Consider the following 26,044-nt stretch of genomic DNA (forward strand, 5'->3'; position numbering starts at 1 on the left):
AGGTCTCCGCCGAATTCATCTTGGACCGACCGAGTTGTAGAAATCGGTCTCACCGATTTTGGCTTAGGCCAGAGCACACGCGTTTTCGGTCTGACCGAAAATTGCAAATCGGTGTGACCGGGTTCAATTCTTTGTGAGACCCTAGCAGTCTCGGTGCCACCGAACTGTGACTCAGTCTAACTGAGTTCACTAGTTTAGGTTCCAAAAACTGCTTCGGTATCATCGAGTTTACAAATCGGTAGATCAGAAATGCTTTCTATGAAGAACTAAAACTAAGTTTTTAAGTCATCCTTTTTGCAAAACTTCTGTACTTTGTGATGCTCATCTACTCTACCTCATCTATAATCTATTCACAGGGTCTGCTGACAGTTTGTCTGCATGATGTCTGACCAAAGTGGTAGCCAGAACAAGTCAGAGGAGCAGGTTGAACTGAGTGAGGGTACTAGTCCCTCCAGTTCATCTGATGATGGAAGCAGGAGCACACCAAGTAACTTGCCAAAGGCAGCCACCAGAACAAGAAAGAAGAAGACCTCAGATTCAGAGGATGAGGATTATGTGGCTGTTGAGGAAGAAGTCAGCTCCAAGAAAAAGGTGTTGAAAAAGGAGTATGGCTCAGCTGCTACAGTCAAGCCAGGGATGCATAAGAAGGCACCAGCAAAGAGAGTCCCCATGTCTAAGGCCAGAGCATCCACTGCTGAAACCTCCAAGCCATCTGAAGAGGCAGTTGGAGAAGGCAAGAAAAGGAAGGAAAGGGTCAAGAAGACCACTGCCAGAGTGCTTGGCAGGTCATCAATTATGAGAGATGATGATGAAGAGGAAGAGGATGCTGCACCAGCACTCAAAGCTCAAAATCTCATGGGAGATGCAATCAGATTAGGGGCTGCTCCATCTAAGCCCAAAGCTGCTCCCAAGGCAGCTGCTCCAGCTCAGAAGCCCAAGAGAAGCACTAGAAACATTTCTGCTAAGGAAAAGAATAAGGCCCAAGTGCGTGAAGCTGCTGAAGAAGATGAAACTCAAGTGCTAAGGAAGCTAAAACCCAATATCCCTGACCACAATGATGCACATCCAGTTGCAGAAAACATGAAAATCAGGAAGGATGCAGGATTGAGAGTATGGAGAGAGTCTGATCCATATGCTATCAAGAGAAGAACTGCTGTGGACTACAGGTTTCACACTAAGTAACAACAGGACTTCTATGAGACAGTGTTGCTTGACAAGAAGCCCATTGTGTGTGATATGTCATGGGTAGACTGGGAGTACATCCAAAAGAATGAAAATCACTATCCTGGAGTGTATGACAGTTTTAAGACATGTGGAGTTGATGAATTCATTGCACAAAAGCTCACCAAGTGGAATGATGAGCTGATCATGCAGTTCTACTCCACTGCCCATTTCTATCCACATGGGAAGATCGTTTGGATGTCTGAGGGTACCAGGTACCAGTTGTCTGTTGATGAATGGGCTCAGTTGATCAATGCCCCAGAAGAAAGTGAGGATGACTTGGATGTATATGCTGAGAAGAAGAAAGACCACAACACAATGGCCGACATGTATAAAGAGATCCCATATGCTGCTTTGGATACACACAAGTTTGGATCTGTCCACTACTTGTTATCTAGTTTGCCTACCATAAATTGGATTCTGAGGCACACTGCTACCCAAGTCAGGTGATCACAAGATGATCAGAGGACATGCTATAAACTTGCTGCACATATTTGATGTTCCACGGAAGTTCAAGGTTATGAGCCTGGTTATTGAGACAATCAAGAGGACTGCTTTTGACCAGAAGAGAAGTTGTGGGTATGCCCCACAAATTCAGGAGCTCATTAACTCAAAGATGGGCACAGACACATACCTTTTGGACAAGGAGCACCTGCCCATCTATCCTGAATTTGAAGATAATACAGTAGTGATGGATGAAAATGAACCATCTTCAGCTCAAGCACATGAAAAGAGAGAGAAGGCTAAGGCAGAGAAGGCTGCAAAGATGCAAACAATAGAGGAGGCATCTCAGGTATTCTTGAAGAGCAAGCAAGACTAGCTTGGATATCTGATCCAATCCACCCTGAGGATTGAGAAGGGCTTGGCCACTCTGAGCAAGAACCAGGAGAGCTTGGAGAGGATTTTTGAGCAGAAGTTCTATGATCTGGATGTCAAGGTAACTAAGATCCAAACTACAGTTGAGCAACTTCAGGAGGAAGCAGAGGAGAAGAAGGGCAAGTCCACTACTGATGCTTTCAAGAGAGTGCTACGAGGTCCAAGGTCTGCTGCAGTGCATGTGATAGATACTCGAGCTTCAGTGTCAGCACCCGCAGCCACAGCTCCAGTGTCACCTCCAGCACCCACTCCATAAGCTCCAACTACTTCATCAGAAGCCTTCGTCCTTGGAGTTCTCTCTACACCACCTCCCGAAGATCAAAGCCTGAGAGTCGTTTAGCACTATGCATTTTTGAACTTTTTGGTAACTTGTTGCCAAAGGGGGAGAAAATGTATAGATCATAGGCTTCGAGAGAGTGTTGTTCTTTTTATCTCTCTTACTATTTTGGTTGAACTTCTTTATTGAGTGCTTGTGTGAGATACTTTATGTCCTTGTGAGATACTTGTTGATCATGTGGTTGATCATATGCTACATTAATGTTTGGTTGAATGATTCTATCCTTTACATTCCTTGTATGATCATTCACTTGCTTGGTGATGAGTGCATGCTTTTAATCTCTATCATTTTGAGCGCTCCACCAAGATGTATGTGGCATGGAAGAGTAACCCATGATCCTAATCGATTGTGCATTTGCATTCAAAAGCAAATTTTAAATAATGCACAAATTTAGGGGGAGCTCTTGCTTATCACATACTTCTCAAAGCGACGATGTCTTTTCAATCTTATTTATCATTTGTCGAAGCTTTGATCTATATGTTGTCATCAATTACCAAAAAGGGGGAGATTGAAAGTGCAACTATCCCTGAGTGGTTTTGGTAATTCCTAACAACATATAGTTCATTGAGCTAATGCTATTTCAAGATAAATATTTCAGGAAAGCTCAATGATTGGAATGGCATGGATGAGAAAATTAGATCCTTCAAAATGCTAAGGATAAAAGATTGGATCAAGCTCAAAGCACAAGACTCCACATTTTCTATTTTAGTGATCCAAGATCACATTGAGTCTATAGGAAAAGCCAATACTATTAAGAAGGGATGATGTGTTGCTTAATGAGGTGCTTGCTCAAAGTGCTTAGTGATATGCTCCAAAACCCTCAACTACTTTCTCACATCCACATATGTCCCAAACCAAAAGTCAAACTCAGCCCCACTGATTATTTCTATCCGGCGCCACCGAGTTCAGTTGACATAGCCACTGCCAGAAACCCTAGTCTTTTTGGTCTCACCGATAGGGATCTCGATCTCACCGAGATGGGATTGTAATCTCTCTGTTTCCCTTCGTAACGTTTCGGTCAAACCGAGATGAGCGATCGGTCCCACCGAGATTGCAATGTAAACTCTCTGTTTCCCTTTCGTAACACTTCGGTCCAACCGAGATGAGCGAGTCGGTCCCACCGAGTTTGCCTGACCAACTCTTTGTTAGTCCATTACCAAAATCGGTCTCACCGAGTTTGTGTAATCGGTCTCACCAAGATTACCTTATGTCCTAACCCTAACGAAATCGGTCCCACCGAGTTGACATGTCGGTCCCACCGAGAATCCTAACGTTCACATTTTGAACTAAATCGGTCTGACCGAGTTTCATGATTCGGTCCCATCGAGTTTGGTGATTTGTGTGTAACGGTTAGATTTTGTGTGGAGGCTATTTATACCCCTCCACCCACTCTTCATTCATGGAGAGAGCCATCAGAACATGCCTACACTTCCAATACATATTTTCTAAGAGAGAACCACCTACACCTATGTTGAGGTCAAGATATTCCATTCCAACCACATAAATCTTGATCTCTAGCCTTCCCCAAGTTGCTTTCCACTCAAATCTCCTTTCTACCAAATCCAATCCTATGAGAGAGAGTTGAGTGTTGGGGAGACTATCATTTTGAAGCACAAGAGCAAGCAGTTCATCATCAACACACCATTTGTTACTACTTGGAGAGTGGTGTCTCCTAGATTGGCTAGGTGTCACTTGGGAGCCTCCGACAAGATTGTGGAGTTGAACCAAGGAGTTTGTAAGGGCAAGGAGATCGCCTACTTCGTGAAGATCTACCATAGTGAGGAAAGTCCTTCGTGGGCGACGACCATGGTGGGATAGACAAGGTTGCTTCTTCGTGGACCCTTCGTGGGTGGAGCCCTCCGTGGACTCGCGCAACCATTACCCTTCGTGGGTTGAAGTCTCCATCAACGTGGATGTACGATAGCACCACCTATCGAAACCACGGATAAAAAATCTCTGTGTCAACATTGCGTTTGCTCCCTCAAATTCATCCCTTTACCTTCATATGCAATTATTTTACATTCCGCTGATATACTCTTAGAATTGCATGTGTAGGTTGATTGCTTGACTTGTGCTATGTTGCTAAAATCTGCCAAGAACTAAAATTGGGAAAAGGCTAGATTTTATTTGGTCCAGTAGTCTAATCACCCCCTCTAGACATATTTTCAATCACCCGGACGTCAGTGTCTAGGGTCACTGGGTTCTTCGCCGGTTGCTGGGGCCCGCCGCCTGGTGGATCTTGCTGGCTGCCGAGAATCCGGCCGATAGGTCGTGATGTAGGGTAGGGACCCTATAGGCCGATCTTTCACGAAAGGAGCAGATCCCGCGATGAACACAAAGAACACGAGGAGGGAAACGAGGGGAAAATCACAAGGGGAACACAAGAGAACACTCAAACCAACAAGAATGATCACACATGCGCTAGATCCTCGAATACATAAGAGAAGATACACGATCCACGGACAACTAAGGACGATACAAGGGTAGCCGGTCTTCTCCGTGAGGAGGTCTTGAATCCACGGGGGGATCTTCCCTTAGAAAGGGGGCTTGAATCCAAAGGGATCTTCTCCGAAGAGGCCGCAGTCTCTCGCACGGAGGAGATATGATATGGATGAGCGTAGCTCTATCTCTAAGTATGAGCTAAACCAACGCTGCCCTAACTAGGAGGAGGTGGAGGAGTATATATAGTCTAGGAGAATGAAAGGGTAAGTGGCTTCGGCCCAACACACGGGCGGGTGCACAGGCGTTGGACGTCCGACAGGTACCGGACGTCCGGTGGCTCGTGAGGGTCCGGTCGTCCGGTGCATGTCGGACGTCCGGTGTTTTGGCTCTGGACAGGTGGTGTCGGACGTCCGGTCGGCGTCGGTCGTCCGGGCGCTGGAGAGTGTCGGACGTCCGGTGTCTGGCGGTCGTCCGGGCGCTGGGAGTCGTCGGACGTCCGGTGGCTCCGGTCGTCCGTAGATTCGGCTCGGGTCCTCGAGGGCCGGACGTCCGGGCTGGGCCGGTCGTCCGGTGGTTGTAGCTTCGCGCAGCTTCTTCTCTTGGTCCTTGTACTTGGCGTCCTCGCTAGCTGTTCCGTTGGATGTGGTGACTTCGTGGCTTTCCTCCAAGTACCTGATCATGCATAGAACACACGTTGGAGGTAGTAGCCATATCTCACATGTAGAAAGTGATGGTTCGGAGAGGAGTGAGTTCACCTTGTGTCCAATGGCGTATGTTCGAGGTCTCGTCATATGTCCACTTGGGGTTTGGAGAGTAGTCGGAGTGTACATGGGGATGAACGTGGGATGCTCCGCATCATCTCCCCTCCCTTGGGAAAGATCCGACCTCGGATCATGATCCTCATCACCATGGAAACGGTAGTCGTGGACGGACATGTAGTTGGACGGAGTGGAAGACGTTGCGCAATCCAAGTACTCCAAGGTGTCGCCGGAGTGGTATACATGCAAAAAGAGCAAACACAAACGACACTCGGAAATACAATGGTTAGAGCACACAAAGTGTCCATCATGTAAGAATGAGTCCGTGCAACAAGATTGATCATGACAAGGTGCATGAAGCTTATCCAAAAGATATGGAAATGTATGCACAACATTCATGGTAGCAAAAGCAAGAATATGGTGAATGCAACCACGGTGCAAAATGATGTCATAGTGAGACGGTTTATCAAAAGCATGAATATGGCAATGGATGCTCAATATGATGTGATCATGCAATTGATGGTAGGCAATAAGATCATGATGTATGAATATGCCATGAAGGTATATCACAACAAATTTGCTAATGAAATGCACAAGCTCATATATCATGGATGACATGGGAATACAAGATGCAACAAGGCAATCATGATGTGAGTCAATCCATGCATAAGATGCAAATTTGTCATGTGTATGATATGTCCATCGAGCATGACATGTGTGAACACAATCAACAAATATGGAGGTGTTGGTATACCAATGCTCGATGTTGTGGCATGAGTGGAGGTTCGAAGGTGCATCCAATAAATCCGAGCGCTCCTCAACTTGAAGGTCCATGGGTTCCATCTCCAATGTCGGTCCTCCATCCAATAGATGTAACATGTAGACAAGAAGAAGGAAACAACAATGAAAGAGTGACCCATCCAATATGCATATTTGAGGATGGCTCAAAGGGAAGGAGTTCACCTTTAGGAGATTCTTGCAAATGTTGGTGTTGCACATCGTGTATGCCTCCACATGACCAAATTGTGTCATGACGGTATCGCCTTGTGAATCCTTCAACATGAAAGAACATGACAAACACTCGGAAAAACAAATGAGGTTAGCGGAAAACCTATCATTTGTGCGGTAAAATACCCAACAAGTGGATGCATCATGCTCATCATAAGAAAGGACAAGAGAGCATTTCATAGTATGGAGGCATATGACGTGAGAACAACCAAATAGAATAGGCGCAGGCAAGCAAGCATGCATCACAAGTAAGGTGTCCAAGTCTCCACGATCAATAAGCATAGATGCAACAATTGGAGGCAAGCGACAATGAACAAAATATATCATGTGAGAGGCATGAATATATACGTCATCAACCCAAGAAAGCAAGTAAGAATGGAACATGGGTGATGCGACAAAGCAAGCAATCATGTGAATCAAGGTAAGCAAGCTAGTAGTGCGAAGATGCAACGTACTAGAAGGAATCATGTCAAGTATGTCATGTGTGCAAATAGGGGTCATGAATAATGCACAAGACATTTCACAAGCATAAAGGCAAGATGTGAGCAAAATAGCATCAATAGCATGAGGCACATGATAAACATGGCAATAGCAACAAGGATCTCCACCAAGCATGCAAATACACATAAGAGTAGCATAATGGTGAATCATGGGTAGATGCAAGCAAGGGTCACAATTGCATGGCAAAGGCATAGGAGTAAAAATAACATGCAAAGTGAACACGGGAAAATGAGCATAAGGTGACAATTGGTAAATAGCCCATAGTCATGTGAGAGACAAGTAAAAGAGATGCGCGTAGTCCTTGCGCAAAAGGAATGGTGGGAATGAAAGTCCACGGGATCCCAAGTCATCATTGCTCTCAAGAGCTCGTTTCGTCAACTCATGGGATTGAGAAGTTGACGAGTATACGTGAGTACCTACACAAAAGAAAGACAAAAGGAAAATTGTGTGTGCGTGGTAGATGTACACATCATCCATCATGATGTGCACGTGCGTGTGTTTGTTAGCACAAAATAGCCAATGCTCATATAAATGAGATGCGTGATATAGGAACATGTCATCCATCATGAGAGGTTTGTTATGATGTATGTCATAATGGAAACTCAAAGGATGTAATGCATCATGAGAAATATCTAGAGCATTGTTATTCATGGAATGCATATGGTGTACACTATCATGGGAATCATGCAAAGTATGAAATGCATCAAGATCTCCTAATATGTATGAGGAAACTATGGGGGTCTCCTCATGAGCATGAGTAGCAACATCACATGGAGAATATTGACAACATCCAAAACAATGCATATTTGGAACAATGTGATCATGGCATGGTATAGTAGATGAATTGCGCAAATCATGTAAAGGAAGCATGGCAATATCATCACAAGAGAAGCAAAAGCCAATGACCATCATCTCGTCATCTATGCCATGAGTGTAAATGGGATGTATTTTAATGGGGCATGCATAGTTACTATGTTGAGATTGAAATGAGGCTATATGGGATTGTCAAACATGAAGTGACCAATAGAATTTTCACATGATATCCTATGGAGTATAGCATCACAACTAGGCAAATCAACATGCTCATCATCATATTTATCATAAATAGGTGAGTCATGACATGAAGAAGTGCACTAGCATGAAGCATGGGAATAGGTGTGTCAACATCATGCAAGCAATCATTCGTAAAATAGTCCACTAGTGGGACAAGAGAAGTACCATCACCTATGTTACCTTTGGAGCGTCGCTCATGTGTTGTAGGTGAGGTGTTGAAAATCGTCTCGTTGTAATCTTCATCTTGATGGAACCATGTGGGGGTGCATCATCGTCCACCATGGACATCATTGTCTCCATTGGAGGTATGGACTCGTCGAGGGTAGGCATGTCGTCAAGTAGGAGACCTAACACCAAAGAAGAAAATACACTAGGAGTAGAGGTTAAGTCGTTAGAAATCAAAGTGGCCTCACATGTCGTGTCAACTACCTCGCTCACTAAGTGTTGTGGCTCACTCACTCCCTCTCGGATGCTCTCACTCATATGGTTGGTGGAGTCACTCAAATGGCTCTCAACCTCACATAGGATGTGTGGCATGCTATCAAGTGTGGGGCTAGTGGTGGTCACACTCATCCTCTCATAGGAAATGCTCTCAATGTCACGTGTGCTGGAGTCACTCATGTCACTCATGTGGTGGTGGCTCTCCTCACATGGCAATTGGGGCATCTCGTCACATGTCGTTGTCGGAGAGATGTTGGTGCAAATGTCTCCATGCTCAATCATGTCGTGGTCGTAGCCATGGATGAAGGCCGAAGATGGCACATCATCACTCTCCCCGAAGACCAAAGATAAGGTCTCATGAGCGGTCTCGTAGCTTGACTCGGAGTATGAGTCCAATATGGGCGCCGTCTTCATGTTGTTGAAGAGGTTCGTGCTCGTCGCCGTGGTCGAAGGGGATGGCCCTAGGTCGACCTTCTTGTCACCGTCTTGTTGTAGGAGGTCCATATGATGTGGCACCTCATAGCTCGTCTCCATGACCGAAGGGAAATTCCATGCTCGGCCATCTTCCTTGAGGGGCTTCCGAAGATGGAAGTGTCTCCCTCACTTGTAGGTGGTCGCCTTGGACTTGATGAAGTTAATGTAGGCGTACTCGTGGGAAGTAGGTGAAGATGCCGTACGTCCAAAGGCGAAGATGCCTTGATAGCACTTGGCGAAGATGCCGAAGTGCTTGTTGTAGCTGTAGCGTGCTCTTGGTGGTGCTTGTCTCGCGGTCTTCTCTTGTGGTCATGAAGTTTGGACTTGGCGTGAAGTAGGGCTTGTTGGGACTTGTAGGTAGGCGCATCTCGAGCATCTTCATGTTGATGTTGGCGTTGTCGCACTTGAGCTCGTAGTAGATGTCGTTCGTCGTCGTCGTGCACATGTTGCTTGGAGGTGACATGCCCTTCATGACGAGATGGATCACAAGCGTGATGGTGGTCGCCATGGAGTTGTGGACGTGGACGACTTGCGCTTGTGTCGCTTGGGCGCTCCGAAGAGGATCGATGTGCTTGCCGCCGCCTTGAAGATGACGAAGGGGAAGTAGACTTGATCAAGGCCCGAATCTCCTCCATCCTTGCATCTTGCTCCTCCTTTTGTGCGGAAAGCTTGTTGTCGATGTAGTCCCTTTTCCTCGCTTCGGAGTGGCGAATGTCAATGGAGAGGTTCTCGATGCGCTCTCGCAATCTTGATTGTGTGCCTTGCATTTGTCGTTGTAGATCGAAGATTGACGCAGTGGTGATGTAGTTGTTCACGCCGTCGTTGTTGTCGAAGACCGGAGATGAAATGCCTTGCGTATCCATCACTCCAAGAGAAAAGTGTGAGTGGTAGAAACGAATACCAAATGTACCTTGACCGAAGTTGAAAGTGGATCAATGATCACTCCAATGTGGACAAGGAAATAGCACAATTGGTACCAATTCTTGTCGGTTTCTCGCACCTACACAAGTAAGGCTTATGGTGGAGCTCGGTGAGGATAGTGGCACAAAAATTTGATGTAAAATGTTAGCAAGAGTCAATAATGTTGAAAGAGATTCACAAATTCGCAAGTGTAACAAGTAGACCAAATAGCAATATGGGTGGCACACGGAAACGCACACACGGATAGATAAATGGGGTCGTGCAACCAAGGATGAGCTCAAAATGTGGAATCCACGGAAAATGCTCTTGTTGCACAACTCTAGAGAGACGCTAGCATGATTGCTCAATAGGCGGATACGACACTTGTGCACAACCTATAGGAGACAAAAATGCAACGACTTCTATCTCAAGTATGCTATGTATATATGGTTCCCGGTGTTATGATCCAAGATGATCTTATATGACAATGTGGTATGATGCTATGGCTATTGCTTACAAGCTTCTTTGCTCTTTCTCTTTTGCTTAAAAGCTTATTCTCTTTTTTTTGTATGGCCACTTTGCGAAATGCACAAACCAAGGTAGCAATTGTATATATGCGGGAACAAACTTGAGGCACACGAGATGATATGATACCAATATGATATGGTATGTATACAATGTATGGTGTAGATCACTAATGTGCACAAGTAACGTTGCCGGCAATACTCAAATGGCTAGTCTCGATAGGCAAGTGACGCAAAATGGGCTATGGGTTATCAATGCAATGGCAAGGGAATATACAAATGGAGGGATACCACGATACCAAGATGATATGGAGGTTACCGTCCGTGTCGATGATGAGTGGCGGTGATCTTGATGGAGACTCGTCCCTAAGTAGCCGAAACACCTTAGGAAACGGAAAAGCCGCGAACTCAAAATCTCAAATGTCAAAATGGTGGTAGCGGGATGCGGTGGTGGTTGCGGAAGCTCAAAGGGATTGTGGAAATGCAATGATGGGTTGTGGAGTACGCAATGCGGGAGTGGAGGTTATGGTGGTGTACTATACACGGTGTCAGAGTTGGAAGCACGGTCCCTAAGTAGCCGCAACACCTTAGGAGACACAACTCACAACACAACCAAAATTGGGTTAAGTTGGGGTGGCGGAAGTGTATAGTGGTCAAGTCTATGCGGAAGTGGTGGTGGTGGTTGATGAAGAAGCAACCGTCCTAAGTAGCCTAGACACCTTAGGAGACTCAAATCACTCCTCAAGCAACCACTAATGTGATGGGGAACAAAATTGGTTAGGTTGCGGAAGTCGGTGGTGGTGTAGCGGATGATGTGGTGGAAGCCCTAGGCAAAAATGGCAAAATTGTCAAAATTTTATGGAGTCAAAAGATGTTGGTTGTATTTTTGTGGGAAGGGGGGGATATCAAGAGCTGCAAAACGAGCTAAAGAACGTCAAAATCGGAGTTCGGATGAATTAGTTATGGCCTAAACAAAAATCAGCCGAAGTCAATTTTTACAGGTAGCGGACGTCCGGAAATGGACGGATGTCCGGTCGCCGGACGTCCGGTCGGGTCGGAAATCCGGTGATTCCTGCGGCTCCGGACGTCCGGTAAGGTGACGGTCGTCCGGTGGGTCGGGGTCAACGCGAAATTTCAGATCCAGGGCGCGATTTTGGGTAGAAAATGATGATTTTGGGGTCAAAATTGATGAGATTTCGTGGATGAAAGATGGGGAAACTTGGGGAGATGCTAGATCCACTTGAAACCAAGCAAATCCATGGATCAAAATAAACAAAACATCATCAAACCAACAAATCACAAAAAAAATTGGGGCTATTTTTGGCGGGGATTTTCGAAATTGGGGAAGAACACAACAAAATCAAGCTAGAAAAAGGAGGGTAGGGGCTCCAAATTCGTGATAAACCTAAGCTCTGATGCCAAGATGATGTAGGGTAGGGACCCTATAGGCCGATCTTTCACGAAAGAAGCGGATCCCGCGATGAACACGAAGAACACAAGGAGGGAAATGAGGGGAAAATCACAAGGGGAACACAAGAGAACACTCAAACCAACAAGAATGATCACACATGCGCTAGATCCTCGAATACATAAGAGAAGATACACGATCCACGGACAATTAAGGACGATACAAGGGTAGCCGGTCTTCTCCGTGAGGAGGTCTTGAATCCACGGGGGGATCTTCCCTTAGAAAGGGGGCTTGAATCCAAAGGGATCTTCTCCGAAGAGGCCGCAGTCTCTCACACGGAGGAGATCTGATATGGATGAGCGTAGCTCTATCTCTAAGTATGAGCTAAACCAACGCTGCCCTAACTAGGAGGAGGTGGAGGAGTATATATAGTCTAGGCGAATGAAAGGGTAAGTGGCTTCGGCCCAACACACGGGCGGGCGCACAGGCGTCGGACGTTCGACAGGTACCGGACGTCCGGTGGCTCACGAGGGTCCGGTCGTCCGGTGCATGTCGGACGTCCGGCGTTTTGGCTCTGGACAAGTGGTGTCGGACGTCCGGTCAGCATCAGTCGTCCGGGCACTGGAGAGTGTCGGACGTCCGGTGTCTGGCGGTCGTCCGGGCGCTGGGAGTCGTCGGACGTCCGGTGGCTCCGGTCGTCCATAGATTCGGCTCGGGTCCTCAAGGGCCGGACGTCCGGGCTGGGCCGGTCGTCCGGTGGCTGTAGCTTCATGCATCTTCTTCTCTTGGTCCTTGTACTTGGCGTCCTCGCTAGCTGTTCCGTTGGATGTGGTGACTTCGTGGCTTTCCTCCAAGTACCTGATCATGCATAGAACACACGTTGGAGGTAGTAGCCACATCTCACATGTAGAAAGTGATGGTTCGGAAAGGAGCGAGTTTACCTTGTGTCCAATGGCGTATGTTCGAGGTCTTGTCATATGTCCACTTGGAGTTTGGAGAGTAGTCGGAATGTACATGGGGATGAACGTGGGATGCTCCGCATCAGGTAGGGCCCGCCGCCTGCGGGCCACGCTGATTGCCTTTTGCTGTAGCCTCGCCCTTGATGACGGAGGCCTTGTTGGGAGCCGTATGGCTATAGTCCCGCCGCCTGGTCTGCGCTTACTGTAGCCATGCTTCGTCTCGTCGGATTAATGGTGCGTGGACTCCGAGAGGACGGAAGGGCCGGCTGCTGGAGGCTGGCCGCCTCTGAAGCCACATTCTAGGGGAGCACCGTCTTCTGGGAGCTCACAGATAGGTAGGGCCCGCCGCTTGCGGGCCGTACCGACTGCCCGTCGTGGGCACATGGCCCCTGTTGAAGAGGGCCATGTCATGAGCCACATGGCTATAGTGCCGCGCTGGGCAGGCAAGTGTCCGCTTGGTCAGCTCGTACCGTAGCCATGCTCCTCTGTGATCCGGGGGAGTGGGAGGCCACGTAGCCATGCCTCATCTTGTCATAGTGATGAGGTGTAGATTCCGAGGGGAGGAGGGGCCGTCCGCTAGGAGCCGCCCCCCTGAAGCCGCCTTTTAAGAGCGCGTTGTCTTCTGGGAGCCGGCCGCATGTTCGGAAGGTGTGAGGGGCTTTGCTAGCCCCGATGTCTTGAAATGCTAAGGGGAGTGAATGAGGCTACCCGTGGCCAATCCCTCCGACAACGAAGCAATTCCGCTTACATGCGTGGGCTGAAGAAGGTCGGGCCAAATGCCCTTCTAGCCCCCTCATTTGTGATACGTCAGTCTTTTTGTTTCTTTCACACATGCATGCAAACAGGGATAAAAATAGATGATGTCAACGGGAATCTTTTAGGTTTTTTAAACTTTAAAATGCTTTATCTCTTAAATGAAAAATCTGATTGAAAATCCGTTTTCATCATTAAATCTGCCGCGACAAGGACATCAAAACTAGATCCCATGTCGATATATTTTGATGATATTTTTGGCGATCAAAAGTTGCCATGTCTATTGCACATAAATTGCCATGGCGTTTATACTAAAGTTGCCATGATATGTTTTTACTACTTTTTCTTCAACGTTTAAAGTAAATTTGACATGTTATAAAAAAGAGGATTAAGAAACTATACTTGCCAAGGAGAATTACTAAAATTTGCCATGATCCATGCAATAATTTTGACATGGTTCACAATTAAAAAGAAATCCGTCGTCAATTATTTTAAAAATGCATATTCAATGACTCAAATCTGCCATGAACCAGAAACTAAAATTGCCATGATGAATTACCTAAATTTGCCATGATACATGCACTAAATTTTGCCATGGTTCATAAAAAAATAATTTTCATGATCAAAATACTAGAATTGACATGGTCAAAACACTAAAATTTCCATGATTTATAAACTAAAGTTGACATGATGAATTACTAAAAATAGCCATCGTTCATGAATTAAATTTGTTGTGGTTAATTATTAAAAATTGCCATGATCAATTAATAAAATTTCCTGAGAAAAGTAGTTGAAATACAATGCTAGCTATAAATCTAGAAAAAAATAGATGAAACATATCATGGCAACTTTAGTGTAAACACTATGACGACTTTAGTGTAACATCATGGCAAGTTTTGGCTCCAAAAAAGTCATCGAAACATATTAATATGAGATATAATTTTGAAGATCTATTCGAGACGGATTTAATGATGGAAACGATTTTAATCAGTTTTTTATTTAAAAGATAAAATACTTTTAAGTCTGACAAACCAAAAAAAAAATCCATCGATGTCATCTGTTTGATGATCTGTCGGTTTGTTTGACGTGGGAAAATAAATAATAATAAAAGCGTTTGGACCATGTCATTTCATATCACATGTGTGACACTTATCATTTGAGAAAAAAATACTCCTTCTGTTAAAATGAATGTATCTAGATGTATTTTTATTCTAGATACATCTATTTTCATCCATTTATGCGACAAGTAATTCTGAAATAATAAACATGGAAGGGCAAAATTGAGGAAGAAGGAGATCGTCCTGATGCGTGGTGTTGCGGACGGAAGTGGCCCATTCGAAATTCAGCCTGCTTAATGGGTTCCCTCCATATCCAACCCCGATACCCCCAAACGCCTAGTACTTAATTTCCCTCCCTCCTTCCCTCGTTTTCTGCTCTCTTTCTCTTTCGGCCCCCCCCGATGCCCCCCGATGCCCTCCTGCCTTCTCTGAAGCCGAAGACGCCCATCGCTCCCGGGAGTCGGGGGTCCCGCAGCGCGCGATCGCGAGATCGGGCTTATGTCGGGGGGCGGCAGGCCGCCGGCTGCGCAGAAAATCCTGCAGTCGCTGCGCCCGCCCCCGGTGTTCTCCACGCCGTCGCGGCCTCCCTTCGCCTCACCCGACGACTACCACCGCTTTCATGCGCCGACTACCCCTTCTGCCACTGGCTCCGGCGGCATCGGCTCCGGTGGTGTTGGCGGCGATATTGATGAGGGGCTTGTTATCCGGACGCAGGTGAGATACTTCTGCTCCACAACGAGATCTCGATTTATTCGTTTCTCCTTCTAATTTTTTGCGGGTGTTGCTGAGCTTGTGTGTGATTTGAGCTGTTTTTGTAGACACCAAATGGTTTCTGAGCTTGCGGGTTTTGTTGGGTGTATGTGCTGATTTGAGTGTATCTGAAGGATCCACTTGCAGATTCCTTATTTTTTTCTCAATTTCTTGTCCTCCCCAAAGTTGTCTCTGTTTTCGGAAGCTTGAATGCCCAGTGCCTACAATTGTTTACATGTTAGATAAACATGGACTATGTTAATTGTGTGACGTGGATCGACAAAATAAATATTCATGTCATGTTGTCGTGCCACAGCAAGAATTGGAATGGTGGGTAAGTTTCATGTCAATTCTTCAATGGTACAAAGAGGAAGAGTTCTGTCACCTGTACATGTTGCCTGCAGCGAGGTCCTGAATAAACAGATACTTAGGCAACATATGGTAATAATATATAGCCTCATTAGTACTTGCCAACTGTTTCCGCATGACATGGCTGGCAGTAAGAATTGGTTGAACCGCAATTTATATGTATTTTTGCTCTGCAAAAACTCCTTTGAGCTCGAACAGAAATGATTTATCGGTTTATGTTGGTATGTATGTTTTGGGTTCAACCCTTCTCTGCAGCCTGTATGGTGGATGAAACATGTGTGTCTAGCACCTTGAACAGTTTAAGAATAATATAATATCATCAACTGAACAAGTTTCAGCAAGTAACAGTGAAGAGCAGCTGAGTTCCATTTGCCGCTTATACCTGATTCTGTGCAAGCTCGAACTACCAGATGAGTGCAACTGTTGAAGACATGCATAATGCTCTGATAGGGAGATAATTATCATGTAGTACAATATAAGATCGGTTTTCAAGCTTCAAGCTATGTTAGCTTGAAAAACAATCTTATATTGTGCAACGGAGGGTGTACATTTTATTGCCCTCAACTGAATAAAGATAGGTCAAAGCTTCAACTAGTCATAGGCTACACTGTTCAAATGGTTTATAAATACTCTGAATCTAATGAACTAATTTGGTGTAGGATTATCACACAACATAGGCAACTATTTTGGCTGTCATTGCTGTTGAATAATTCTTATGCTGGTATCTTTTATCCTAATTGTTTGCTGCAAATACATACGAGCTGTTTACTCGTTTCGCAATACACTTATGTTTTCACATGCGATTTCTGTCATTGCAATACCACTGCACAAAGTTGTCTCTATGTGGATTCTAAGTGTATTAAATTAGGTTCAATTGTGCAATAAAATGATATAGTGCCACTATGGAGATGCCAGTTGCTCCTAGTTCTTTGTGTGTCTTCTAGGTTACATCCAGGAATTATGCTGTCAGGTCATTGGATTTTGTATGTGATTGAGCTGATGCATTTTCTCCAAAATCTGAAATAGTTAATGATAGACATCCTTGCCAGACGTCAGCTAGTCTGTCTTACCATCATATAACACAAGTCCCCTCTTCTGCAGCTAAAAAGAAAAGCCACACGCGAAGAAAATAATGCGGCTGAGTCGAGTGACTGTATGATTGTCACCACTGGAGTTACTGGCAATCCGCTACTCACCCCAGTGTCTGGAAAAGCTGTTAAGAATTCTAAATCAAAGACTAAGAACAATAAAGCTGGGCCTCAGACACCTACGCCAAATGTTGGTAAGTGAAAACTTCTTGAGTGCCATTTGCTCTGAAGTCCAAACTCTTTTTTGCCTATTTATTCAGGCAGCAAAAGATTAAACATGCACATCTTTTCATGTACAGGCTCACCACTCAATCCATCAACTCCTGCTGGTACTTGCCGCTATGACAGTTCGTTAGGTGATGACAATACTCTCCGTCTATATGATTTTTGTTTTAGGATGAGATGTTACAATTCAGCATTCTGGAAGAACTCGAATTTCTAGTTACTCTAGGCAGCTATGGTAAAGTAAATACTCTGCACATTGGCTTGCTTTTTTTATCGGGGTTAAATCCCTTCTTATAGGAGAACTAACTTGCCCATCAAGGCAAAACTAAACTGAGTACAATCTGGACTCTTTCTCTCTATCTAATCAGACTATGAAGTTTTTAGCTAATTAGATTTGACCCTACAGCTATAAGTCTGGCCCCACATAACATCACTCCCCTTCTCGAAAAACAGCTCGCCCTCGAGCTGGAAGGAGGGAAAAACGAGCAGCGAACTCGTCAAACGGCTCCCAGGTTGTGTCATCTTCAGAAGTACCCACCATTGGACTAAGACCTGCTTGACACCATTACGTAGGCTTCCACGAAGAACTTTGGCAGGGGCAGGCGTGACATGACCATGCTCAATCTCAGGCAACACAAGAGTTGTGCCAGAGGGGGGTGGAGGGGGGGGGGGATCCCTGTGGAACTTCTTGAACAGGCTGATATGGTGCACTTCTAGTGAATGTGTACCAACAGGGAGGGCATGTTTGTACCCGACTGAGCCGATGTGCTCAAGTACCTGAAATGGCCTGTAGAAACGCGGTGCCAACTTGCCCTGCTGGTAGAGATGCTGCCGGCCGATGCTGAAGGAGAAGGCATGTCCACTCGCTGGTGTCAAAGGAGAGCTCTTGATGCCTACTGTCATAGTAGTGCTTGGACCTTTGGACTGTTGTTGGGTCTGAAGTAGATGCTCACACACATCGTGGAGGAAAGAATCACGATCCTGAAGGGCTGTGTCAACAGCTGCCACTTGGGAATTGTCAGGACTAGAGTCACAGAGACAAGGTGGAGAATGCCCATAAACTACTTCAAAAGATGTAGCACGTTGTGAGGAGTTGTGTGATGTATTATAGCAGTATTCTGCCCACGAAAACTACTTCAGCCTGCGACGCGGTTGATCTCCTGTTAAGCAACAGAGATACATGGCAATGACCTTGTTGACCACCTCAGTTTGTTCATCGGACTGCGGATGGAAAACTGAACTCATGTGTAGCCGAACACAGGACAATTTGAACAATTCCTGCCAAAAAGCGCGGGTGAACATAGGATCTTGGTCGCTCACAATTGACTGTGGAAGACCATGAAGGTGTACAATTCCCTCAAAGAACGCGCGTGCCAATGAACTAGCGGTATAGGGATGTTGCAGCGGGATGAAGTGTGCATACTTGGAGGAGCGATCGATGATGGAGAGAATCACAGGCATGCAATGCATGCACGGCAGGGCCTCCACGAAATCCATGGAGATATCCTCTCACGTAGAGGAGGGAACCATCACTCAAGTAGGACAGCAGGGTGAAGGGTCTCCGTCTTGTTGCGCTGGTACATGGAACAAGTACGCACCAGATCAGCTACTAGGTGACGATCACACAACACATGGAAGTCAGCGCAAAGGCGATGTAGTGTCTTTTGCACACCCTCATGAGCCGTGCTGGTGTGCTTGAGGATTGCAACCAATGTCAGGGACGTCTCCAGAATATGTACTCGACTTCCATGGAGGATCAAGTTGTCCGCACAACTCCATTGGGTCGCTAGCTTGCCTGCTAAGATGCTGTCACACATGGCTAAGAGCTTCAGGGCGATGTTGATCTCGTCCTGTAGATCGTCGAAGATGGAAAACGGCGGCAGTGACAAAGCACAAATTGTTGGAGAGCGTTGGTTTCACGGCTGGACAAGGCGTCAGCGACAATGTTCAGGCAGCCTGGCCGGTATTGAACAGTGAAATAAAATCTGAACAACTTGCTGGCCTGTTGGTGCTGCAGAATCGTCTAGAGTCGCTGGTCGAGGAGGAACTTCAGGCTGTAGTGGTCGGTGCAAACGGTGAAAGTGTGACCCCACAGGTATGGGTGCCAATGGCGGACAATCTGAACCAGGCTTATGAGCTCCTGCTCATATCTAGTCAGTTTAGCATGGCGAGGGGCAATGTGGCGGCTGAAGAAGGCTAGGGGACCAACGCCTTGATGCAGGACCACACCGAATCATGTCCCTGAGGCGTTGCATTCAACGATGAAGCGGTTGTTAAAGTTGGGCATGTGCAACACTGCACCTTTGCTGATGTCGCACTTGAGCTCTTGAAAGGTGGGCTCAGCTTCGACACACTAGCGGAAGATGTCCTTGGTGAGTAGGTGCGTGAGATGTGCGATGATCAGTCCAAAGTCCTTGATGAACTTGTTGCTGAGAAAACCGCACAAGGCCCAAACTGAACATGGAGTCGGCCAACTATTGCACACACCTTGTCTACGTCCATCGCAGCAGAGATGACATGGCCTAGGTCAGCCACACTTGTGGTGCTGAATGTGCACTTGCTTTGCTTGAGGAAAAGGACACGTTTGCCGCAAGAGTTGAAAGACAACACCAAGGTGGCGTAGGTGCTCATAGGTGCTTTCATTGTGATGAGCTATAAATCAGTATGTCATAACAAAATGAGGACGATGTGACAAATGAAGGGTTGCAAGATCTCGTTCATGAGAGCCTGGAAAGTTGCTGGTGTGTTGGTTAAGCCAAAAGGCATAACCAATTCATAGTGGCCATCATTAGTGCGGAAGGCTGTCTTGGCGAAATCATTTGGGTGCATGTGCACCTAATGATACCCCGAGCGCAGATCAAGCTTGGTGAAGAGCCTAGCACCATGGAGTTCATTGAGCAACTTGTCAACCACCAAGATGGGAAGTTTATCTTTGACAGTCTGCTCATTCAAAGCCTAGTAGTCGACATAAAATTGCCAGGAGCCATCATGTTTTTTGACGAGAAGGACAGGTGAAGAAAAAACGGAGTCGCTGGTGCAGATAAGGCCTTGGTGAAGCATATTGGCACATTGTCACTTGAGCTCGTCTTTGTGCAACCGCACATACCGGTATGGGCACACGACAACAGGGGTGGCGTTGGGAAGCAGACGAATGCGGTGGTCTTGGGTCCTGGCCGGTGGGAGCGTCGTAGTAGAGGTGGACGAACTCGTTGAGCATATCATCCATGGGTCCCGAATCCTGTCTCAAAAGTGTATGCACGACCCTCCCGGGAGGGGGGGGGGCACGTGACATGGGTGCTGTGGAGGTGGAAGGATACGTGAAAACGATGGAAGTCCCAAAAAATGGGCCCAAACTTCCGGAGTCAGTCGACACCAAGAATGGTGTCGAAGCTGCCGAGCAGAATGGTGAAACAGTCCTTGCGGAATGTCAAGCCTTCAATATGCAGTGGAATGTCAAGCCTTCAATATGCAGTGGAATGTCATAGGTAGAGTCCTGAATTGGCGACCTGATCACCGTTGGCCACCATCATACGGAGGACGGGGTCTACCTCCGGAGTAAGGCTGGTAGGCAGTAGAGCACTAGAGTCGATCAAGTTGTGTCAAGCCTGTATCTAGCAAGGCAGTGAATGTCGTGTCCTTGATGCAGACACACAACTGCATTATGTCCATCGTGTGAAGGCTCCAAAGGCCGGTGATGGCACGAGACTGGGGGGTGGGGGACTTTGATCCATCCTTGTCGCAAAGGTCATGTGGAGCGAAGTCGTCAACCTCGATGAAGAAAAGCTTGGCGCACTGGTGGCCCGGGACATAAGGCTCATCACAGTTGTAGCAGATGTCTCACGACGCCGTTCGGCAAACTCGGCTGGAGTGAGATGGAGAAGTGCTGGTGGTGCCGGGGTAGCTGATGCCGGAGTTGGGGCAGGGGCAATACAAGGCGCCGCTACACGAGTCCAAGGAGGCTGTGGCTGTGGCGCCGAAGAAGGTGCACGATGGTGCCGCTCATTCGCCTTGGCGAAGGCAATACCGGAGTGGAGGTCAATGGCCGCTGAAGCTCGCCGTCTTGGCAAAGGCCCTCAGGCAACCTTGTGGTGTGCTGGAACTACTGCTGGGCTGGCGAAAAAAGCTCACTGTTACGGCAGAGAAGTGCCATGAACTTGCTGCTGTAGTCAACAACCGAGGGGGTGATGATAGGCGGGCAAATGTGTGAAGAGATGGCCCGAACTTGAGGTGGCAAGCCTCCTTGAACCGCTCCCATGTTGGTATGCCATAGTCACGCTCCAACTACAAGTACCAAAATTTAGCGTCGCCCTGCTGTCCAAACTTTGTCAACCTCGTGTGTGCGCTGACCCTGGAAAAGTTGGTCGCACCGGTTGAGCCAACCGAGGGGGTCGATGGAGCCATCATACGTGGGGAAATCCAGTTTGTGGAAGCGAGGACCGAACTAGAGCAAGAGCCAACATGAGTATAAGGGCATGGTGGGACGGAAGTTAGAGGCGAGGCATTATTTTGTAGGCTGGGTCGAGGGCGGCTTCCAGGCATTAAAGGGGTTGCTGCTGGGTAGGTTGAGGGAGGAACATGGTACTGTGGTGGCAGCAGCTGGTGGTACGCGGGATAAGCGGTGTGGCTTGGGTTGGGGCACAGGCTGGAAGCAATCTGGGTGGAGGTGGTGGGTGGGCAGGACGTGCCTCATGGTGGGCTGAGAGCGCGCAGTGAAGTCGTGCTGGTCTGGCCTGCGGGTGTGCCAGAGAAGACCCTGCCATCGCCAGGCCCTGCGCTGGGGTAGAGACGGGCGCCCCAAAGAATCCACTATAGCCACTAGAGCTGAGGAAAGCGAGTGCTTGATCCTCCGTGCTGTGGGCCACAAAAGCTTTGAGTTGATCAGAGATTTCTGTGATCTGGGCTACGGCGTCGGTGTTGAGGACCTCGTCCCCAGGCATCTTAAATGTATCTAATACCAAAATTGGAAGAAATCAAATTTATAATTACTCTAGGCAGCTATGGTAAAGAAAATGCTCTGAATTGACTTGCTTTATTCACCAGATTAAGTCCCTTCTTATAGGCGGACTTACTTGGCCATCAAGCCAAAACCAAACCGATTACAATCTGGACTCTCTCTCTCTCTCTCTCTAAACGGACTCTGAAGCTTTTAACTAATTAAATTCTGACTCAAACTGAAGGCTAAGGGAAACCGAGTCTCCCTGCTATTTGCGCTTCCTATGGTGGCTCTGCTGTATTGTTGTGGGCCCTACGGCTATAAGTCTGACCCCACATTCATATGTATCTTGCAGACTTGGATCTTCCAGGATTTGGTTACATCTTAATTTGTGTTCCATGTTACTGTGCACTGTTACTTATATCTACCCTGATCCATCTTCAGGACTTCTGACAAAGAAGTTCATCAATTTGCTGAAGCAAGCTGAGGATGGCATTCTAGATTTGAATAATGCTGCAGAAACACTAGAGGTTACATACACACTGTTATCACTGCAGCTGATACTTAATTGCTTCCAATTGATACAAATTTCACATATTTTTCCTACTATTCAGGTTCAAAAGCGACGCATATATGACATCACAAATGTCCTCGAAGGAATTGGTCTTATAGAAAAGACACTTAAAAACAGAATTCGTTGGAAGTAATGCTATTTTCCTTTCTTGAACTTGTCTTCCTTCATTTAGGCTTATTTCTTTACCACTTGGTGTGTTATATAAAGCTAATCTCACATAACATTACAGGGGCTTGGATGATTCAGGAGTGGAATTAGATAATGGCCTTTCAGGTTTGCAGGTATCTGTTCATGTGAATTTATTATTCCTACTGAAATTGACATATTAATTCTACGCGCACCTGAATACTTTGTTTGAGATATATTATGATAAGGATATCAAGCTCAGTATTGTATAACCTATTCTTTCAGACAGAAGTTGAAAATCTTAATTTGCAGGAGCAAGCCTTAGATGAGCGTATAAGGTTGGTAGTGTTGCAAACAACAAACTTCAAATTCTGGGCTTCTCTACAAAACATACAATCTGAGCATGATATAACCTGGAATCTTGTTTTTTTTTTTGCAGTGATATGCGCGAAAAGCTAAGGGGGTTAACGGAAGATGAGAACAGTCAAAGGTAATTGTATTTCTTGTGTTGCGTCAATGTTGAATGATGTATAAAACCTGACTTTCATTTGTCCATTAGATGGCTCTATGTGACGGAAGATGATATCAAGGGATTACCCTGCTTTCAGGTCTGCTACTCTACTTACATGGGTGAACAATGTCACACGTTAGTTGTTATCATTTGCAGTTGACTTTACAGTATTTCTACAGCAGTGATTCTGTATGTTAACATGTATTTCGGGCTTTTCAGAATGAAACTCTAATTGCAATAAAAGCTCCTCATGGTACTACACTTGAAGTACCTGATCCTGATGAGGTAGGATTAGTAAAATTAGTGGAGATTTGCACACACAAATGGTTTTGTGGACTGATTAATGACTTCTTGTGTATCTGCTCCCTATACAGGCTGGTGATTATCTCCAGAGGAGATACAGAATCGTATTAAGAAGTACCCTGGGTCCAATAGATGTTTACTTAGTTAGGTAATGCTGCATTCCTGTAGTGGAGCTAAATATTTGTACTGAATTTTACCTGATCAGAACCTGTTGTATTTTTAGTCAATTTGACGATGGATTTGAGAATTTGGGTGGTGCTGCAACACCTCCAAGGCATACAAATGTCCCAAAACCTGGACCTTGTGAAGACTTACATGCAACAAACGCTACACAAAGCAGCAAATCAATCAATGTGGAATATAATATTCAGCACAGGCAGAATACTCCACAAGATCCTAGTTCTTCAAATGATTATGGAGGGATGACAAGGATAATCCCTTCAGATGTTAATGTAAGTCCGGTTTTCTAGTTTATTTTTGAAAATTTCTCCTGTATCATAAAATTCAAATAAAATGTTACAACATTATGCATGACTGTACAAACTTTTGTTCTGCTCTTTCTGTTAACCTTTTTTGTCCCTTGAACTCTCACATGCAAATCCTATTTGTAAAACTAACTATTAAGTTTGCAGAAGCATACAGTAAGTTTTTCTCTATAGTAATACTCCTCTTGTGCAAAGATATCAAAAATGATCATGACGGAACTATAATGCTACACAATTTTGCAGACTGATGCTGATTACTGGCTCCTAACAGAGGGTGATGTTAGTATTACTGACATGTGGGAAACAGCACGTATCCTTTGTTTGATCATTCATTAAACCTTATTAGGCTATTCACTAATGTTTGAAATATATACATGCTAAGTAGTGATTATTTCAACTTGAAGTTCTTAACATGGAAAATAGCAGAAGTGCAGTGGGACACCGCTGTGTTTTTACCTGAAGATGTTAGCATCCCACATGCACATCATAGTCCGCGGATGCAGGTTCCAAGCATGGATCAACCATAAGGTCATGGCGGTGAAAACTTGACATATGGAATTCCTGGAGTGCTGTTTCAGAAAATACTGATTTCAAAATGGAAAGATCAGGGCAGCAAGTTCAGACTGATCACCGTTCTGAATTTGCTGTTTGTTATGGAGACGATTGGTGCCAACTAACTTATCAGTCTGCTGCCTTGTTTGTTCTGGCATCTGTCCTTCAGTTGAAAAGGCGCCCATGTGCATATTGCACCTTGAATTCGGGCTGCTATGCACATTCGGTATCTGCTTTATTTCTCTAACTGAGTATATTTTGCAAGGCAATAGTGGCTCTGTAGCTCTCTTGGGAATTAATACGAATCTTTTTGAGCAAAAACAGTAGGGAAGTCCCCTGTTGTGACTCTTTCATTATATAAATGGAGTTTATACAAAGGGGTAATACAAGTGGAGTTGGGTGAGACAAGGGCATGTCACAAATGATCTAACCAAGATTGCATGCCCTCCACCAAACTATGTTTAGCTCTCTTTATGATTAAACCAAAATGTTCATTGAAGCTAATGTCACTGAAGCCTAATACCCAGCAATAAGAGCTTCCTAGTAGCACATGATGTCCAATCTGTTTCTAGCTTCAGTAAGCATCTTAAGCAGTTCCAATTCCGGTTTCCATTCAATCTTTAGGGACAACCAGAAGTTTTAACTGAATTCATAGCTGAAGAAGATATGAAGCAAATCTTCATTGGTCTCTTCAGTACACACATGTACTGTCATCAATATGTATGTTTTTTTCTGGTTATGAGGTCTCTGGTGTTTAAATTTGTCATAAATTAGGAGGTAGAAGAAAAATTCTGATTTAAAAGAGATGAAGATTTCCATATCCATCTAAATGGAGCCGGGGCTGGTGGTCGGCCTCCAATCATCTCATTATATGCCTTTTTGTTTTTTTAATATGCCTTTTTGGTGGAATGAGCTTGAAAGAACCATATATCCATGTCAGTGGTGGATCCAGGATTTAAAGATACTCGGGGCGGACTTTTTAAAAGAAACAAAAAAAATCGAAGCCATGATATAATCAAGTAACACAATCAATAAAATTAAATTGTCAATTGTGCATTCAGGCAACATGATCAACACAATTAATTATTCAAAATAGTTTCATTCTCAAGAACTAGAGAAAGAAACATAACACAATTTTTTTTAGTAAAGTCTAACTTGGACTCCCGCTTGTTGAATCTTTCATTATTTATCAAAAAATGTCTAATTTTCAAGTCCATTGCAATACGTTAAAGATGTAAAAAAGTAGATCAATTTAAATCTTAGCACAACATGACACTTATTCAAACAAAAGATAAGACATGTTTTTGCCACTAAGTTGCCAATGTTGGCTCGATTGTAGTTTTGAGCCGACGGCCCTAGAAACAAGGGACTCCATTCTCTTTCTCCATCCAGTACTTGGACGAACCTGGCAACGC

The 26,044-nt window shown here is 45.4% G+C and overlaps 1 protein-coding gene across 3 annotated transcripts; it reads left to right on the forward strand.

Annotated features, from left to right (window-relative positions):
• The first annotated feature begins 15,111 nt into the window (after positions 1-15,111).
• On the forward strand, positions 15,112-25,006 carry LOC125513081 (transcription factor E2FA-like). 3 transcript variants are annotated; one of them, XM_048678128.1, is made up of 14 exons: positions 15,112-15,427; positions 16,934-17,114; positions 17,220-17,276; positions 22,523-22,608; positions 22,693-22,781; positions 22,882-22,933; positions 23,064-23,116; positions 23,218-23,268; positions 23,338-23,386; positions 23,509-23,574; positions 23,664-23,740; positions 23,816-24,044; positions 24,321-24,387; positions 24,501-25,006. In XM_048678128.1, exons 1-14 carry the CDS (start codon positions 15,212-15,214, stop codon positions 24,602-24,604), a joined length of 1,377 nt encoding a protein of 458 aa, XP_048534085.1. In that variant the 5' UTR covers positions 15,112-15,211; the 3' UTR covers positions 24,605-25,006. The 3 variants fall into 3 exon arrangements, with proteins under 3 accessions (XP_048534085.1, XP_048534086.1, XP_048534087.1); XM_048678129.1 differs by having other exon boundaries at positions 24,504-25,006; XM_048678130.1 differs by having other exon boundaries at positions 23,091-23,116.
• The last annotated feature ends 1,038 nt before the right edge of the window (positions 25,007-26,044 follow it).

Source organism: Triticum urartu, chromosome 6 (genome assembly GCF_003073215.2).
Source record: "Triticum urartu cultivar G1812 chromosome 6, Tu2.1, whole genome shotgun sequence".
Lineage (NCBI taxonomy): Eukaryota > Viridiplantae > Streptophyta > Magnoliopsida > Poales > Poaceae > Triticum > Triticum urartu.

Coding starts and splice junctions, on each gene's coding strand:
- LOC125513081 (XM_048678128.1), top strand. CDS start 15,212: ATGTCGGGGGGCGGCAGGCCGCCGGCTGCGCAGAAAATCCTGCAGTCG. Junction 22,609..22,692: donor ATGCTGCAGAAACACTAGAG/GTTACATACACA, acceptor CCTACTATTCAG/GTTCAAAAGCGACGCATATA. Junction 23,575..23,663: donor AAGTACCTGATCCTGATGAG/GTAGGATTAGTA, acceptor CTCCCTATACAG/GCTGGTGATTATCTCCAGAG.